The 17,378-nt window shown below is 54.0% G+C and overlaps 3 protein-coding genes across 3 annotated transcripts; 2 read left to right on the top strand and 1 right to left on the bottom strand.

The window, feature by feature from the left end:
- Window positions 1–1,978: 1,978 nt before the first annotated feature.
- Window positions 1,979–3,217, top strand: NCS57_00732700 (SIS domain-containing protein; the record flags this gene model as incomplete). The annotated part of the gene is made up of 1 exon (XM_053057181.1): window positions 1,979–3,217. The coding sequence occupies one exon, from the start codon at window positions 1,979–1,981 to the stop codon at window positions 3,215–3,217; it is 1,239 nt and encodes a 412-aa protein (XP_052913376.1).
- An 8,103-nt stretch (window positions 3,218–11,320) lies between these two features.
- On the top strand, window positions 11,321–12,912 carry NCS57_00732600 (SPX domain-containing protein; the record flags this gene model as incomplete). The annotated part of the gene is made up of 4 exons (XM_053057180.1): window positions 11,321–11,372; window positions 11,434–11,634; window positions 11,710–11,906; window positions 11,965–12,912. 4 exons carry the CDS (start codon window positions 11,321–11,323, stop codon window positions 12,910–12,912), a joined length of 1,398 nt encoding a protein of 465 aa, XP_052913375.1.
- A 526-nt stretch (window positions 12,913–13,438) lies between these two features.
- Window positions 13,439–15,306, bottom strand: NCS57_00732500 (Zn(2)-C6 fungal-type domain-containing protein; the record flags this gene model as incomplete). Its single annotated transcript, XM_053057179.1, has 4 exons — window positions 13,439–13,512; window positions 13,570–13,910; window positions 14,012–15,079; window positions 15,170–15,306. The coding sequence occupies 4 exons, from the start codon at window positions 15,304–15,306 to the stop codon at window positions 13,439–13,441; spliced, it is 1,620 nt and encodes a 539-aa protein (XP_052913374.1).
- Between the last annotated feature and the right edge of the window lie 2,072 nt (window positions 15,307–17,378).

Genomic DNA, 17,378 nt, shown 5'->3' with positions numbered 1-17,378 from the left:
AACGCTCTGATGAGACATTGCACGCTGCACAAAGTATCCCTTGTTGGGTATGCTTGTTACGACGCATCGACATGTTGCGCGCGGTAATACGACGTTGACGTTGAGGTTGGTGATGCCTGATGCCTGTCGATGCTGTGAGATTGTGCTGTCAGAGGTGAAGGTCGCATTTCTTGGGAATGCCATGTGACTTGTAGAAGATGCGGGTAATAGGCGATTGGCGAGGTTTTCGTCAATGTATATCTATATCGCACTCCGGAACATCCGTGGTTGATTTAATCATTTGTTGAGGTTCGGGGAGACGACGATGTGACGAGGTGAGGGTCAACGAGAAAGTGTTTAGCGGGCAGATTAAATTTGAACCCCACGCTCCTTCCTTGAAAACCCCCTGTAAGGGCCGGATCTTTCTCCATAAAGCGTTTATTGTTTTGGCTGTTGCTACCTGGGCTGCTCCTTCCTCCTCTGAACGCTAATGGCTGATATGAAAGATACTCCAATGATAAGGAGCACCGGGTCGTCAGTCAAAATAGGAGATAGACCCTTGGACAAATAAACAGAGACGCACAAACGCAGGGTCCATGACGATGATGCAAGCAAGCCCATCAGCAACCATTGGGGAAGGAACGACAGAGGTTCTGGAACCTCCAAAGGCTGCCTTCTCCAACGCCACGTGCGTGTGAACCCTCCTCCAAACCGCCATTCGCAGGATGGGGAAGGTGCGGGTTGACAGGTACGTACTCTGCCACTTTCGCAGCCATATATCCGTGTTGTACTTCAAGAGTCGCTCTTGAACTTGGCCATCAACAATTCGTCCAAGACGGGAAGCGAAGCGCATCAAACCTCTCGCATGCTTCAGCTTGAGCCATCCAGTCATTTCTTTACCAATCCACCAACAGCATCATTTACATGTCCCGAGATAACCGCTGGCCGAGCCAAGCCTCCAAGTCTTGGTCGACTCGATCCGCGGAACTTGTCTAACATGCGGCACAAGCTAAGGATGAGGTTTACTCAGCACGGCATTCGATCGTACCGCTTGCGCCATTCCCCCAAGTGGTCCCGAACCGAGTCTGCGTTCTCTGGTTCGTCCATGACTTCTCATTCAAGGGATCATAGACTAGAAACTCCCACAAAAAAAACCCCGCCCCCGCCGCGCAAGGAGCAGCAGCGGCAGCAACCCGAGGCACCTCTCGGGGCCGCCGTTGCGCCGTGAACGGCTCGATGTTTGGCCCGAGCCTTACGATCAGATTGATACCTGAGAATCGAGTCCAACGAGTTCGGTCGACACAACAGGCGAGGAAGTCAATTACGTCCAAGACCTGAGAAGGACCAATCTAATATCTCGCTTCTTGACTCAACCGCCGGTGACAAGAGTGGGATATGTCGGAACTCCGGATAGTCTCGGTCTCCTTATCGCACCCACTTGATTCCGCGACCATGGCCAGATCGGGCTGCTGGACTCGGTCGCAATCGATGGCACAACCAATTGAACAGGGATATGCCGCCATCTTTTCCCCCAGATCTCGGATTCCAAACGTAAGCTGTCCATGACTCTGGCAAGGATCGGGCTGCACCTTAAAGACGACGCCCGCCTTTCAATCTCAATCATATATGGTCCTCTTCGCCGAAGCCCGTGCTCTTCATTTCACTGCTGGTACTCCGCCAAGTCGCCAGGTCTTTGGTGGCATCGGATTTGGTTCCCGAGACCATTGCGGCTTTCTTTTCGTTGCTACACAAGTTTTGTGGCTGCAACCTGCAACGACTGAACCAGCTGCTCAAACACGAGAAGCCGATAATCGGGAGCTACAGAATACTTACTTGCCAGCCAACTCGGATCGTCAGCCAACAACATTTTGGAGCGTCTAGCGGTTATCCCGAAAACGGTGCAGGTGCACAAGTTTTGACTTTTTACTGCTAGCCGCCACCGTGAAACCCCCAAAATTCGAAAAACTACTTGCATCAGCGCCTCAGGAGCTCCAACGACATGGCAGGCTTGCCACAATCCGGCCATGGGCCAGTACAGACGAGTGCGGTTGTTGTACTCGGAGCATCTCAATGCCCTGCGATACCACCTCCATCGCCTCCAACGCCCTCTGCTTCGCCGCCAGGCAACACATTCTGCGAACCCATTGATCCATTGAGCCTGGACCGAGAACTTCGGGGAGAATGCCAGCTCAGGAATCAACGGTTGCTGGATGGGATCCATGTGCTAAACACAGAAGCCTTAGCATTAAGGAGTCTCACACGGCTCTACGAGACAGACTCTGTCGCTCGTGATGGGTTCAACCAATCAGTGGAGGCCATAACCCGACTGCAAGAGACAACAGGGAAGCTTGTCATCATCGGTGTCGGCAAGTCAGGGCATATAGGCCAAAAACTAGTCGCGACCTTCAAAAGCCTCGCCATACAGGCTGTCTTTCTTCATCCCACGGAAGCCCTACACGGAGATCTGGGCATCATTGGACCCGATGATACCCTCATGTTCATCACATACTCAGGCAAGACGCAGGAGCTCCTTCTCATGCTGCCTCACCTGGATGAATCTCTTCCGGTTATCCTTCTCACGTCTCATACTTCCCACGAGACATGCGAATTCATCAAACATCGCCCCGACACGATCCTCCTTCCGGCTCCAATCCCTGAGCCCGAGAAGACTTCGTTCGGTGTCTCAGCACCTACCACGTCGACAACTGTTGCGCTAGCACTCGGTGATGCGCTCGCGGTGGCAGCTTCCAAGGAAATGCATGCGAGTGTGGCATCCGTCTTTGCGAGGAACCACCCAGGGGGTGCCATCGGTGCTGCCGCTCGACAGCCTCGGACTATCAAGGACATCTCCATCAGCTGGCGTGATATACCGGTAGCGCCTGAACTGGGTGACGAAAGCCCCGGAGTTGACCTACTCCGTGCCGGTTTCGACTCTCCGACCGGATGGGTGAGGGTTCAAGATCGGATTGCTTCGCCAAGCACAATACGGGGTATCGACAAGCATGATCTCAGCAAGAGTCTCGGGGAACTCCCCGACGCTCTGGTATCCAAGATATCAATGCTCTCGCTCTACTCGGACACGACTATCCGACAGGCGCAGGATATCTTGAATAATACGCAGTCGTCACCTCTCGACGAGGACCTTGCATGTGGACCGGAGGCGATTGTTGCAGTAATGGAAAATGGGGAGATTTCTGGCGTCCTGGAGGTCGGCACAGTGTTGAATCACAAGTGCTGACGGGCCTTGCTTTGGGAAGACTATCTGTAAGGAAGGCGTCTCGGTTCTCGCCAGGGTGGCCTGGATCATGTCTGGCAGGACCAGGCACGGAAATGATGGCATTGCATTGGCGGTTATGACTAGGGGATAACGAATTGCTACTCGGTCAGTGGCATATTGATGCATTTTGGCGTTTATAGACTGGAACAGAGCATTGAACTCACAGGCACAGAGTTGCCCATGTTGGAGCATTCATGGATGATACGTTTGCCAACTATATCGTGTACTATGTGACTTCCGTTGAAACTGTCAGTGTGTTGCGTTCCTTGACGTTCAGTTGGCAGAACTTCCACAAGAGACTTGAGCAAGCCCAGTCATGCCTTGGATTTGTTTGGGTGAGTCGAGGTAGGGTTGTCAATGTTGATCCTCCATCTGGCCAATGCCATACGAAGCTGAACCATTTACAACACAAAACTAAGCACTTGACTGGTCTATGAAATTTTGGCTTAGGCGCTGGGTGCCGAGGCTATTCTAGATTGCATGTGCCGCCGGCTCGCGATCTTGCTTTCCTCAGAGGGCGCACATGCATGTGTTTCTCTGATAGACAAGTTATGGATACTCGTCCTTCCCATATAGTCGCTCACTGTCTGGAGTGGGGGTTGTGCCAGGCCATTAGGTTGTTGGACAGCATCGGATTTCATACTCTCCTTCGCCGGCAACACCATCCATATAAGAGGGGGTGGGGAGCTCGGGATCAGCAATGCAAGGTCATGCAAGTCTCTCGAGATGCGATAAGGACTGTATCCACTTGTTTGGGGTAGTCCCTTGGGGGTTACAATGCGCGGACACTCCCTGTGTCGTTGATAGTCTGCCATACTTGCAGAAGACTAGTCCAACAAGTGGTCGTACAAGCACAAACCTCGACCGGTCAAGAACGGGACGGTTTTGACCGAGACTTCGGGAAAGATAGGTGCTATTATGAACATGGCAGGTGGCATCACCATGTCTCGGAAGGGCGCCTATCATTCGTATTGGTCACTTTCCATGGTCACGCACTGTAGGTTGTTGATGTATCAACTCGACCATGGCATGGGTGCTGGCCAACCCCCAAGTACAATCGCACGAGCCATCATTAGTCAAGGATATGCCGGCAGTTGGTGGGTGTGTGTGTGTGTGGCCATCTCGGAGTGTCATCTGTAGATGCAGACTCGGGCGGTGGTGTTCAAGTATGTAGGTAGCCACGCCAGGGCCGTATGCGAGTAGCCGTCGCTGATCTTGTGTTATGCTAGCCACAACCCAGCCATTTAGCTTGCCCCAGGTTGGTCCTGTGCCCAATGAGGGGATTTGCGTATGTGGCCTCTTTTACTTCTTGTGATAACCTCCCTGGTCAGAGTAGTAGCGGCAATAGGTATAGTTCATGGTCCATGGAGTAGGGAGACACTCTGCAATCGGTATGGTGAAGAGGCACAGATCTTGGGTTGCAAGTATAGGGAGTAAATAAGAAGTCTTAACATGTCAATGGTAAGTCAAGGCAGGGCACTTGAGGACTTGGCCAAGACGCAGCATCTCAACCTCGCCCTCTTGATACCACCAAGTCTAGGTAAACGGGCGGGCGCTCCCGGTCTTGGTCTGTATCCAGATTTGCCATGTGCAGGTATAGTGATGTTATCCCGCTCTGAGACGGCTCTGCTGCACAACAAGCCGCGTCATTACAGCCACCGAAGGCGCATGTTTGAACAGCTGGATTGCGACACAGCACGCACCATATCGATAATGCTACCCGACACTGACCTCGCACGCTGACGAGACCCTAGGAGAGTACATGTGGATCCACCAGAGAAAGTCGAGTCGAGGCGATATTGGACTGGGCGTGGATAACAGTTACCCTAGGCCAATGCCGAGGCACACCTAGGTTCTCTGCAGCCAAGCCAGGATAAGTTGGATGCGAATCGACCAATGGCGATAGTGCGTCGAAAACCAGCAGGAATAGGCTGGAATTGTGTTGGAAATTAAAGATGGGGAACGAGGCAGTGCTGCCACCCCTTGTCTCAGCGCGGCTCGGTGGTGACCCGTGTGTCAGATACACCTGGGTTGTCACGAAGGAAGCCTTGTCTCGTTGGCCGCTGTTGATCAAGCTTGATTCAACAAAAGTCCTGACTGGCAATTAGCCTATACCTTATCCTGATTAAAAGGTTCCATTGCGAGGAGCCTGAGGTACATGGCCATGTTTCACACCTCGTGTTGAGCTGCATGGAAGACGGGAGAGTGTCGGATGCAGTGGTTCCCTCATCTGCACAAGACTGCTTTGGGAATTACGGAGAAATTATGCTGAGCCTCGAGCTCAAGCTAAGGTTGTCATGATCTGCAAGGGTTCCTCTCGCGGCTGTTGTATCTATCGCCCGAGATTGTGCTGCAACAAACATGGAAGCGATGCATGTGGTCGCGTGACCTGATGCCCGGCTCAGAGGGATCAGCACGGGCTAGGAGGCTAGGGAGAAGGGCGTTTGAACAGGGGTATCAAGCCTCGAGTCAGGGATGACACAGCCAGAAAGGCTTGTTTGGTTGTCGAGCATGGGCCAGCTGAGGACCTAGGATGTTGGTTCGCTGCACTCTCGAGTTTCTGCCAGCGGACGCATGAGTTGAAGCTTGTTCGACTGGCCGTCAACAGCGTTACTTGTCACATCGAGGCCGAGTTATAGTACCGACTACAGGCCGCTTTATCCGCCGCGCCCCGTTTGAATGACTGCAGTGCAGATAGAGCCCAGTCCCAGTCCCAGTCCTGTTCAGCCCCGGTTGCAAAGGCCGATCTCGCAGAGGAGTGTGCGTGACCCATTACCAGATTTGGAACGCGTATTCTCGCAACTTAGAGCCAAGCCCACGGCCCGTGGTTGACGGCACGGCATGTCGACGCCTGCAGGACCTATCCGTGTCTGTGCAGCGGATATTTTACCAAGACTGTGTACTCGGTGGGCCTGCATCAACTTCCTTCGGTCTTCGGCCCCTGGAGGAGAGGGCTGAGGAAGGGGTCGATCCCAGGGTTCTGAAGCACCGTGACGGGCCGCAACGTGATGAGACCAGCAAGTTTTGCAGCGAGATGATGGGCGTGTTGTGGATCTGGGTACAGGACGGAGATGCCCTCAAGACAGGCATTCGAGCAGGCAGGGCTTAACGAGCATGAGGGGCAGGCCTGACAAAATGCAGTTTTCCAGACCGAGATCCCAATTTGGCATATCCGCATCGAGATTTACGTACAGATAGTTAGCCACCGCAATGGGTCGACCAATCGTCTGTGACGAGTCGTTTCGACATGCACCGTAGTCAGGTCCAGACACTGGAAGGAGAAAAGCTTGCAACTTCGTATTTTCCGTCCCCATCTCGAGGGGGTCCCTAGGACCCTTTGAACTTGGGAAAAAAGACCCTTTGCACGTGTAGTTGAAAGTTAGTTGCCGGTCCGACGGTTTGCGGTTCAAGTTGGTATGGTCAAGTGGATTCTGGGGCCAGTTGGAGCCGCAAACGATGGGGCACGAGATAATCTAGTCTCTCGGGTGCGCTCCGTATTTGCTTATCGGCTAACCGTTGTCGTTTGCCCACCCATCGTTGGCTGTTTTGGCGGTTAAACTTGAAGCAATCTGGACCGATCCATGCGGCGACGCGTCGTCGCTCTCATCTCGAGACGAATAAGTGTCATCTCAGACTCCGCCCTGGGGCTCCGCAGCGGGGGAGCAACGCAGCAGTAAGAGTTTTCGACATAGGGCGTCTCTGCGAGGCATGGGCCATGGTTCCTGGCGTTGGTTGCTGTGATTCAAAAGCTGGTGGATGGGACGGAGAGTGGATTCATTGGGCTCACTCTCTTGTTTAACTTGGACTCCACTGGAGCGGCTCGAAAGAGTCAAGTTGCGCTGGCTGCAAGGCCCAAGAGGAATTTCTGGAGCGCCTCCAACCGGCAAACCAGAGAAAACCTCTTTGGGCCCCTGTCACCCCCAGCTGCTCACAGGCTGGGCATCGAGCGGGACCCTGCCAAGCTTTCCTGTCTTGGGTGCTCGGTGACCCAGGGCCAGTCAATCCAGCACATGGCCCATGCAGCCACGGGGAGTGGAGGACCTGACACGCTAAAATTCCCCGGTATAAGCAAGATGACGGAGAGCGAGATGCAGAGCCAGGTCGACGGCTGAAGACCAAGAATCGATCGATGCCTTCTTGCTGGGGTGATGAGCAGAGAACAGCTCATAATCCCGGATTAAAGACACTCGATGGGACTCTGAATCTGTACGATGATGGCAAAGACTCGGTTGATCCGGAGCAAGTAGCCGGAGAGCGCTGCCCAGACTCCCCAAGTAAATCCCAGCCCATGAAGCCATGAGACATGGGTCCATATACCCGTCATCCGTGGGACCCATCTGGACCCTTCTCGTCTAGGATCTCGGGGATGTTGCGGACTGGGGCCGGGCCAACTTTTGTCGAGCCGAAGCGAAGGAACGAAGAGGGGACGACGATGGAGGCTGAAAATTTCAAACCGATGCCTGGGAATAGTCAGGCTTGAGAGTAGCGTCGGGACTCGCAAGCGGTCTTCATAGGACAGGTTGCCATGTGTGTCTAGCTCTCTGACCCTGGTTGGCTGGTGGATGCTGGTTGCTGACAAGGGCTTGGAGATGGCTTCAATTCCTCCCTTCGATTGGGTTCTCCCACGATGGCTGGTCGTTGGTCTGCAACGGAGCCGTTTTGAGTGTACCGACTGCCGGTGTTTTGAGCTTGTTACGGCATGGTTATTGTCAATGACAACGGATCCGACCAAGGGCGGGTTACGTACTTGGTTGTAGTCGTGACACTCTCTGATGACTCCGGAGGTTCGGAGATGCTCGTCATAGAGAAGACTGACTTGCGTCTACTGAAGCCGTCACCGGCTTTCGAGGGCGGCAGTGAGTCGTATGTAGGGTCTGGGCCATTCCTTGCAGGACGTCTTGCTGCTCATCTCTAGCCCTCTTCGCCTGGGCCGGGGTGTTTTCCATGAGCTGAGCTGCAGAGCGTAAACCGTTGGTGCTGGTTGCTTCGAAAACCTTCTGTGTGCGTACCATGTACTGTAGGCGTGTGTGTTTGGCTTGCTCAAGCTCAGGCACCAGGTCCTTTCTGTCTCAGTTCGAAAGGCAACCAGCCACAGGGTTGCAGTTGATAAGAGTCAACTTCAACGACCGAATTGGCGACGGGGCAGCGATGATGCATGCTCTGCTGTTGTGCAGCCGAGGTGCTTGGTCGTGTACTGATGGGTCTGGCATCCATACCATGCTAGGGCCTGCCTGCGTTACACAGCATTGGATGCAGCGGATGGATGCGAGTGTCTGTGACAGAGAGACCCAGACCCAGCGGCGTGGATCTCTTGATGAACTTTTGGGTGCTGCGACACTGCAGCGCAGTATGGCATGAGTGAGGAAGGAATCACGACATTGCTCTTTCCATTCGACTCGAACTTCAGGCTGAGCTGTGTATGGATGATGAATGACAGTATCCACACATCACTCAGCCGGGCATCGGCACTTGACCCCTCATCGTATCGAAAGAAGCTCACACCCTCCGACTCGCCTTCCCGTATCGGTGTGTGTACTAGGCGTGTGCTTGCCAGTATTGTAAGCCAGCCATGAGGTGCAATCGTGGAAGGGGCGTTTTCTGCGCACGGTAGTTGGCTCGGTTGGCTTGTTTGGATGGAAGCCATGCCATGTCACTCCTTCCCCTTTATCACCCATTTCTCAAGTACCTAAGGTACCTACACCGCAGTATCAGCCACTAGAAGTCCCAATCGCGAAGCTTAACCTTGACATTGATGTTCGAGCTGAAGACAACCACGACGGAGCTTTGACGCCGGGCATTATCTGGACCCAGCAGAGTGTAGAACGTCACCTAGCGCTGGGCCCGGTGCCAGACTAGCCTGCTCCAGTTACCCATCAGGTTCAGGCGGTTGAGTGAGTTCCCTTCTCCCAGCGGATCGCTGACCCGCCTTGAGAGAGTTGCATTTACAGTTTCACCACCAGCGCAAGTTGCAGCTCAGTCAGTTGGTTGAGCTCAGCGCAGTCGAGAGCATATGCTTGTTATCTGCTAGCAAGCAGGCCTTATCCTAGCCCTTGTGCACACCTCATACCTCCTCCTTCTGATGCAGGCGGTTGCACTTGTACCGAGGCTCAACGCAATTGAACGATCTAGACGTCGACATGCTGTGTACGCCGCAGGCATGCACCGACCGTACAGCGGGATCCTCGACGATCTCTCCGAGTCTCCAATTGTCCAATGTTACGCGAGAGAAACCACACAAGACCAATTCTCTTCGAGGGACCCTTGACACTCTCGCCCCTCACTCTCTCCAGAGCCCACCCGCCCCATCCGCCCAGGCCCAGGCGTGCCAGGCTAGGCTAACCGGGGTGGCGGAAGCAAGCTCGTGCTTTTGTGTTTTTAGCGGATGCACATGGTGCAGCAGTGCATCATGGCCACCATGTCTCTTTCTTGGTGTGGGTGCAGCCGATGCAGGCCCAGCGCGAGCTGGTGAGTGGTCGACCTGGACGAGACAGGAAAAGAGGCGGACGGTGTATGACTGAATGGCTGGGCCTGGGTTCGGATATAACTTGAAAAGCTTCCCTTCCCACGCGGCCTCTTTTTATTTTTTCCTTTTTGTCTCGAGCTTGTTTGGTTCAAGCCCTCTTGTCGAAATCGTCACGACAATAAGCCTCACGCAGCAACTCGTCAAAGATTGAAGCCAGAGAGATTGACTCTTGTTTCTGGAACCAGGAGGAGTGTCAATCATCAATCTAGAAGACACGCCCACCTACACTCAGACACTCACTCAGACACTCACACACACCCTCTCCGTCACACACCATTTGTCTCGTTGACGCTGCTTTGGCTTGCTTGGAATCTCGAGGGTTCATTCCGTCTCGACCTCTTTTGCCTGCCCGCATCTCGTCTCATCGCATCACGCGCATTGCATCGCCGTTGGCGTCGCGACTATCTGATAAATCAAGATTCTGCCTGAAACGGTGAAATCTCCCGAGACAATACCACAGCATCAAATCTGTGTTTGGCGCCCCATCTGGTGTGGTGAATCTTGACCGTCTCTGCGCTGCCTCTTATCTTTCCCCGGACTTCCTTCTTTGTCTGGAGCATCCATCTATCTATCGATCGGTATCTCCATATCAGCAACCAGCCATCCTTGTCAGAGGAGAGGATTGAGTTCCTACCTACATACATATCCATTATCTATCCCCAGACGGATCAAGCAGTTGTTGATAAGAGACGCCATCTGTGCAGCTCCCAAGCCAGCCAAGACAAGCCAAGACAACGCCCGCACGCAGGGGTCTCTTGTGTTTTTGACCAATTCAAGCCGGCTTCAACTGGCTCTCTCCACAAGCACAGACTCCCTCTCCCCCGGTCCTGCTGAGGCGGCCTCTTTACGACACCTAAAAGGCTGCTTTTGGGACCTGCCCGGCGCCCCATCGGCCGTCCTACCGGCTATCCTATCCAATCCAGCCGCCATCGTCAGGATCAGGCCTTAATCTCTAAATCTTGAGGTGGGCTGTGTCTCGACCCGAGCAGGGGAAAGCAATCGGGTACGTACGTCATTCCCCTTCTCTTCCAGTTCCAGTCCCAGTTCCCTACAGTTTCGCATGGGCCTCAGCTGAACTCGGACGCCTTCGTTCCTTTCATCCCCTGCCTGGTCTCTCATTTTTTCCTCGCCAACCAGCCAATTGTCAACCCAATCTGCTTTCTATTTGCGCTCCTGTTTTCACCTTAGAAACAAAAGCCCATTTTACAGATCTTATCTTGCTTTTCATCCACCGTCCATTCCGCTCACGACTCGTTATTTCCATATAGAGTATAAGAAGCAACCTCGCGCCGCCCCGTACTCGCAGTTTGGCCCGGTGTTGAGCAGCAGACTTTCCATTCGCTCCTCCCGCTGATCCCGACTCGATTCTCCCTCTGCGAGCTCCTCTCCGACCTCCCCAGCGCGTCGCATCCTCCTGCGATTGGATTGGGGGGCAACGATTGCGAGTAGCTTGAGGGAGACGATTTCGATCGTCCATTCCTTTATCCGAATACACCGACCCCAATTGGCCCCGACGCCTCTTGGCTTATACTGGTTCAAACATGAAGTTTGGTCAGCATCTTGAGCGGGAATCCGTTCCCGAATGGAGTCTTCGTACGTCCCCGATGTCGGCCCTGCTGTGCTTCGTTCTCTAACATGGATTTCTCCCACCCAGACAACCTCGACTACAACTCGCTCAAGCATGAGATCAAAGTACATACGACCCGCGACCAGGCCACCGCCATGGCCATCCCCGGCCACAAGGACGAGGCTCTGACGCGATTCGAGGATGGACTGTACATGGAGCTTGGTCGACAGCATGAGCGCCTGCATCTTTTCGTCTGCAGCAAGGCCGACGAGATCTCCCGGCGGTTAGGTATGCCCAATTGCCACCTTGTGCCATGTCTCAATGGCACGCGATCACATGCCCCAAGCTGACAGCCAAACCCAGAACACCTTGCCAAGAGCATCAACCGATGGGCCTCCAAGCCCCAAGACGAAATGACGGAGGATTCGGCCATTAAGCACCAGAGGAGGTTTGCCAAGTACGAACGGGAGCTGCTTCGTTGCGGAGGCGACATTCAGGCCCTGGAGCGCTTCGTCAAGGCCCAGACTGTCGCGTTCCGCAAAATAACCAAGAAGTACAAGGTATGGCATCATCGACTGCGCCCCATGCTTCGTTTGGCGTGTACTGACTTGGCTGAAGAAATGGACCGGCTCTACGACCCTCGGCACCCGCCTGTACGAGAACATCCTCTCGGACCCCAAGAGTTTTACCCGTCGCGACTTTTCTCCCCTCCAACAACGCTATGACGAAATTACGTGCACTCTTCACGCCGCCGCCCCCGTCCTGAGCGAGCCCAGCTCCCCTGAATCCTTGGCCCAATCCTATCGCCGCAACTCACTGGCGGCCTCTTACAACTCCAACGCCTATCCTTCAGAACAGCCGTCTAGCCGGCCTCGCCCCGAATTTGATGTCTTGCCGCCTCCCCAAATACCAGAGCGGGTCAAGTACTGGAACGAATATGACGACGGCAGCGAATGCGCAGGCGATGATGATGGATATGCAATTTATATTAACCCAGACGACGATACAAGCTTTCCGGGATTCGACTATTTACACACTATCTTCAAGGGCCCCCTCGAAAAGGCCAAGCGTTGGTTCAAACCCAACCGGCATGGAGAGCGACAGTCCCTCCTTGGTGCCAACCACTCGCCGAACCAGTACTCCAGTACCGCTTTCAACAGCGAATCCGACGAGGAAGGGGGATACGCCAGCTCGGACGGGTTCCCTACGACTGGTTATGCTACCCACTACGCCCTCCCCAGCCTCAGTCAACAGGAGGCGAGCCGATATCGCGAAAAGACCTTGTTCTGGGGCACCGTCTGCTCCTTCGCCGTATCCTATCTCCTACTCCTCATCGCCGGCACCCTTATCTCTACGGGCCGACACAGGCTTCGTGTCGAGGTTGATGCTGGCGTCACTGTCGGTGTGGTTGCCAGTTTGTTCTCTGCGTGCAGTGCTCTGGGTATGACACTGTATCGACGTGACCCGCTGTCACTCCCTTATCAGCTGTTGGTCTGGGTCGCCTTTATCTCGGCCTGTCTCCTCAACGGCATCCTGCTGATTCTTGTCGTGGGGAACGCCCCCTGACGTCGTGCTGACGTTGCGGCATAACCTTATTTCTCTTTTCTCGTCCGTTGTTGATACCGGTGCCAGAAGACTGCACCATGATTTATATACTTATGTGGACTCATTGAGTTGGTGTTTGGCGTTGAGCGCATGCCACGTGGAAAGCGTGGTTGTTGTTGATCCGTTCGAGTTCTGAACGGATAGTGCAAAAGCAGCATGCATGCGTTGTTGATGATACGAGCGTTGTTGTTTTGACTGATGCATCGCTTTTGTTTTGTGTTGCACGAGATTTGATGGCGGAGAATAGATTGTGATGAAACCTCGCGGTGGTTGAGCGGCTAGCGGAGCGATGATGAGCCCCAGGGCGTAGCTTTAGTTGAGTTGTTGAATATCAGCGATTTGCGTGCCCATTCTCTTGGTAACTCGTGCAACAGTGAACCGCGCAAGCATAAAGGTAGAGAGCGAAAGACGGTGATGTGGGTCCGTTCAGCTATTATCAAGTTAGTATATGGATTGATGTCGATGTAGTTCATCTTGAGGCTGCGACTCACTCATTCAGGAAGCACCACTGAGCGCCATCGGCTTCTGCGAGGAATAGCTCGACCTTTCTGACAAGTTGTCCTAAATAACATGGTTAGATGCTGATTTTTACGTTACTGATAAGTAGCTAGTTCTCACCTGCAACGCCCCATCTCTTGGCAAAAAAGTGCAACGACGAATAGATGTTGTGGAACCTGGTGTCAGCCTCTGGGATGAGATGCTCAAAGTGGCTGAGGACCATGAGACAGTGGAAAGCCGAGTAAGGAGTGACAGGAGAACAGGGGCCTAGGAGGTGCGGGCGGCGGGCGAGCTGGTCGTTGAGATCGGTCGTGGTGTCGGCGATGATACGGATGGTGAAGTTGAGGCCAGCGATGGCCTTAGGGGCGATGTCGTCTGCAGCCGCAGAAGGAGAAAAGGGGGTGGCGGCGGACATGGTGTTGGCGGCACGCAGCTGGCGACAATAAAGGAAGAGGAGGAGGCTTTTCAGTGGAAAGAGTGTTTGTTAGTTTGGTGCGGGGAGGGCGAGGAAGCCATAGTCGGTCTGAGGCGGGCGACTTCAGGGGTAAGTTTGTTCACTTACCAGGTACAGGTCGCAAAGCACTCATAAAAGTCTCCCCAGCGAGATTGCTGCATGACCATGGCCTCGACGAGGGCGCGAGTTGAGATGTCGAGCTCAACAAAGTCATCGAGTAGGGCATCAGCGGAACCTGGCTGGCTGGGGGAGAAGGCCTTGGAATAGAGCATGGCGCACTGGCAATTCCTCTGGAAGGGGCCCAGGGGCACCGAGGGCGCAACACTCGCGGGGTGGCGCTGAATGACGCGAGCAGGCTGCTGGCTTTGATTATTCCAGACGAGGTTGGTCGTCGGGAGAAGATCATCAGCAGCAGGAGAGGGCACCTGCAGCGGCATGCGGGTGAGGGAGCAGTCGACGTGGATGAGACGGTCGAGCACGAGGAGGCTCCAGTAAACACAGCGACGCTCCTCCTCATCGTAGGGGACATGGGCGTCCTGCTCAGCCTCGATGTACTTTCCGGGACTGATGCGCAAGGCAAGAGCCATGGTGTTTGCATCGCCGATGGTGACATAGGCTCGCAGCACGTCGCCGTGGCCAAACTCGAAAAGGGCGAGCAGGATGGTGCACTGGACAAGCTCGATGCTAGGAGCAGAAAGGCCACGCAGGACGCTGAGGACGCGCTTTGCGGCGCGGTAGGCAGGCATCTCCATCATATCCTTGCCTTCATTGACGCTGGTACTGGCAGCAGCGGCCTCGTCGTCGTACTGAGAGACGAGCTGCATGCAGACAATGAGGAGGGCGACGGCCGGGTCCCGGGGTCCCGCATCGGCGGCGGAGCTCGGGCCAGCCCCGGAACCGGAGCCGGAACCAATGGCATCAGCGCGCAAAGCGAAGAGCTCCGGGTGGACGACAGAGAGCCAGGGGTTCATGGTCTGAAAGTAACGCTCAGTGGCCTCGCGCCAAGCAATGTTGCGCGAGGACAGAAGCGACATGATCATGGTGCTGGATACATCAAAGGCCGGGTCAAAGACACCAGGACCGTAGGTATCCTTGGATCCCAGGAGATAACCCGGGTCTACGACGGCGGTTGTCGGTGCCGTGTAGATGAAATCATAGGAGCACGTGGTGGTGAGCCTATTGAATGGGTCGGGTCAGTACGGGATTCCAGAAGCGAGAGAGAGTACAGCAGAGGAGAATTGAGCGGAACAGGACAGGTCTACGCACCTGGTACAACGGGAGCATGCAGGTAATGCCTTGTCGCACTTCTTTTTGGTGCGAGTGCACTTTTCACAGGCTCGATGAGCACGTTCGGGCTCCATTGGAGATTCGGAGCCCCGTGAAGAAGACACGGAGCGAGACATGATGTTTCTCGTTTTTCGATCCGTGGTGAAGGATGAGTGACCCGTGTAGGCGGGTATAGATATGGTTCTTTGGTATGGAGGTAAAGTACCTGGACTTGGCTGGGTGTAAGTGCTGACGGGGTCTGACAGGGCGGCAGGATTATGTCAGACAAGGAGGCAGTTGATGAGATATAAGGTAGCAATATGTATAATCAGCGGTGATATATATATATTGTGAGTACAGAAGATTTGGAATCGATAGATGGATGGATGAATGGATGAGTGGTGAACACGAGAAGGGAAGCCATGGGGACGGGGGAGGCGAGGGCTATTTGAAATATCTCGACGGGAGTCTGAGGGATGAGGCAAATCAAGGAAGGCCCGTCCCCAAGACGCCGTCTGTCGATATCGTCGAGGACGGGACCCCAGGGCCTGGCACCGCGATGGAGTTTCCCGTCCGCTGCAGATGGGATGCCAGCCCGGGAGATGGACGCCCAGGGCTCCAGCTGCCAGGACGGTACTCCGTAGTGGAGGCCAGACCAGGCCAGGCCAGGCCGGGTCCCGGGGAAGTGATTGACAGGGACGGGAATGACGTCTAATGGGTTAGTCAGCTGCTGACGGTCGATCACAAGTCGAGGCTGAGTGTGGATTTGGAAGAATGAGGTAAACAGATTTTTGGAGAGAGTGAAAGAAGGAATTCGTGACGACAGATAGCAAGAGAAGGAGACGGGCAGGGGTGGAATAAAAAATAGAGGTCAGGCTAGGAAGAATATGGAATAAGTTGGAAGGGGGAGAGGGATAAAAAAAAAAGGGAAAATGCAAAACAGAGGGAAAATTAATTGCAGGATAGGTACCTAGGTCAGTAGTAGGTAAGCGGAGAGGGAAGGCTGCCACCTGCCACTGCATGCCGTACCTAGTGTGCGGCGATTAGGTAGGAAAGGGAAAGAGTATGGGGAGATGCGCAGCAGGCTCAGAAAGGAAGGCAGGCAGGCCAGGAGATGAGGTAAAAAAAAAATTGATATTACCCAAAACGAGCTAGAACGTGTGGTCGAGTTCAGCCTGATTGATGATGATGGCAGCTCTGTCGCGATAACTAAAGTCGATTAGTTAGAGCGGTATAAGCATGGCATCATCCGACAGGATTAAGCACTTGCAGCCATGAACCCAGGAATACGGATAGCTAGTACTGTATGTAGGAGAGTCGGGTTGCAATCCATGGATTTGATGGACCACCCGCTACGCTGAGCTGCAAGAGCACGCACACGCGGTCCGAGCCAAGCAAGGTTCTGGCTCCTCCTCCCTCGTTCTCCCTGATTCCCTTTTTTCCCTTAAGCAGCAAATGGATTGCGTTTTCCCCATCCATCGATCTAAAATTCCCCGGGGGTTGGGTTTGGGGGGTGGAGAGGCCTGGGTTGGCCATTGAGGTGACGGCCTCTCAGCCCAGTGAGGCCATGGGTGGATGCAAACCACTCAAGTGGGACTGGCCCTACGGCAGATGGATACGCGTAGCGAATGTGAGTGTGAGCCCAGAAGCGTGATGGATAATCATGCCTAAGCACCATGTATCCCGGCCAGGGCGACTGACAAGCTGATGACAAGATAAACCACCCACGGCCACGGCGATCGCGATCTGTGACTGTAACGGTGATCTGCATCTCAACACGTTCATTTTCAAAGCACTTATCAAGCATCCCCAAACATGACGACGTTATTCCCACGTCTTCCCCAGGTTTCGCCTGTTCTTCTTGTCAGAACCTTCTAATTCTTACCAGCTCGTCGGGTGCTTATGGCATGCTTGCATCATGAAGCGTCCGCTCTTTCGGGGGAAGCAAGCGAAAGCAGATATTAGCCCACTCATCACTGGCTACTGCACGCATGAGACGACCTCATTGTTCCTTAATCAAATAGCGGCGATCAATGCATAGTCGGGTTCCGACCTTGCTTCAATTTCTCGGTTCCATCGAGTGTGTTGGCGTCTTTTCAGGAACGAGTACGAGCGAAACTTGATTTCATTCAAACAAAAAAAATCACTCTCTTTCCTTATTAGCGCATCACGTACCTATTCCACCAAACGAAAACCCTCGCTTCTTTTC

The sequence above is a fragment of the Fusarium keratoplasticum genome, chromosome 5 (assembly GCF_025433545.1).
Source record: "Fusarium keratoplasticum isolate Fu6.1 chromosome 5, whole genome shotgun sequence".
NCBI classification, from domain to species: Eukaryota; Fungi; Ascomycota; class Sordariomycetes; order Hypocreales; family Nectriaceae; genus Fusarium; species Fusarium keratoplasticum.
This window is presented reverse-complemented; position numbering and strand designations above follow the sequence as displayed.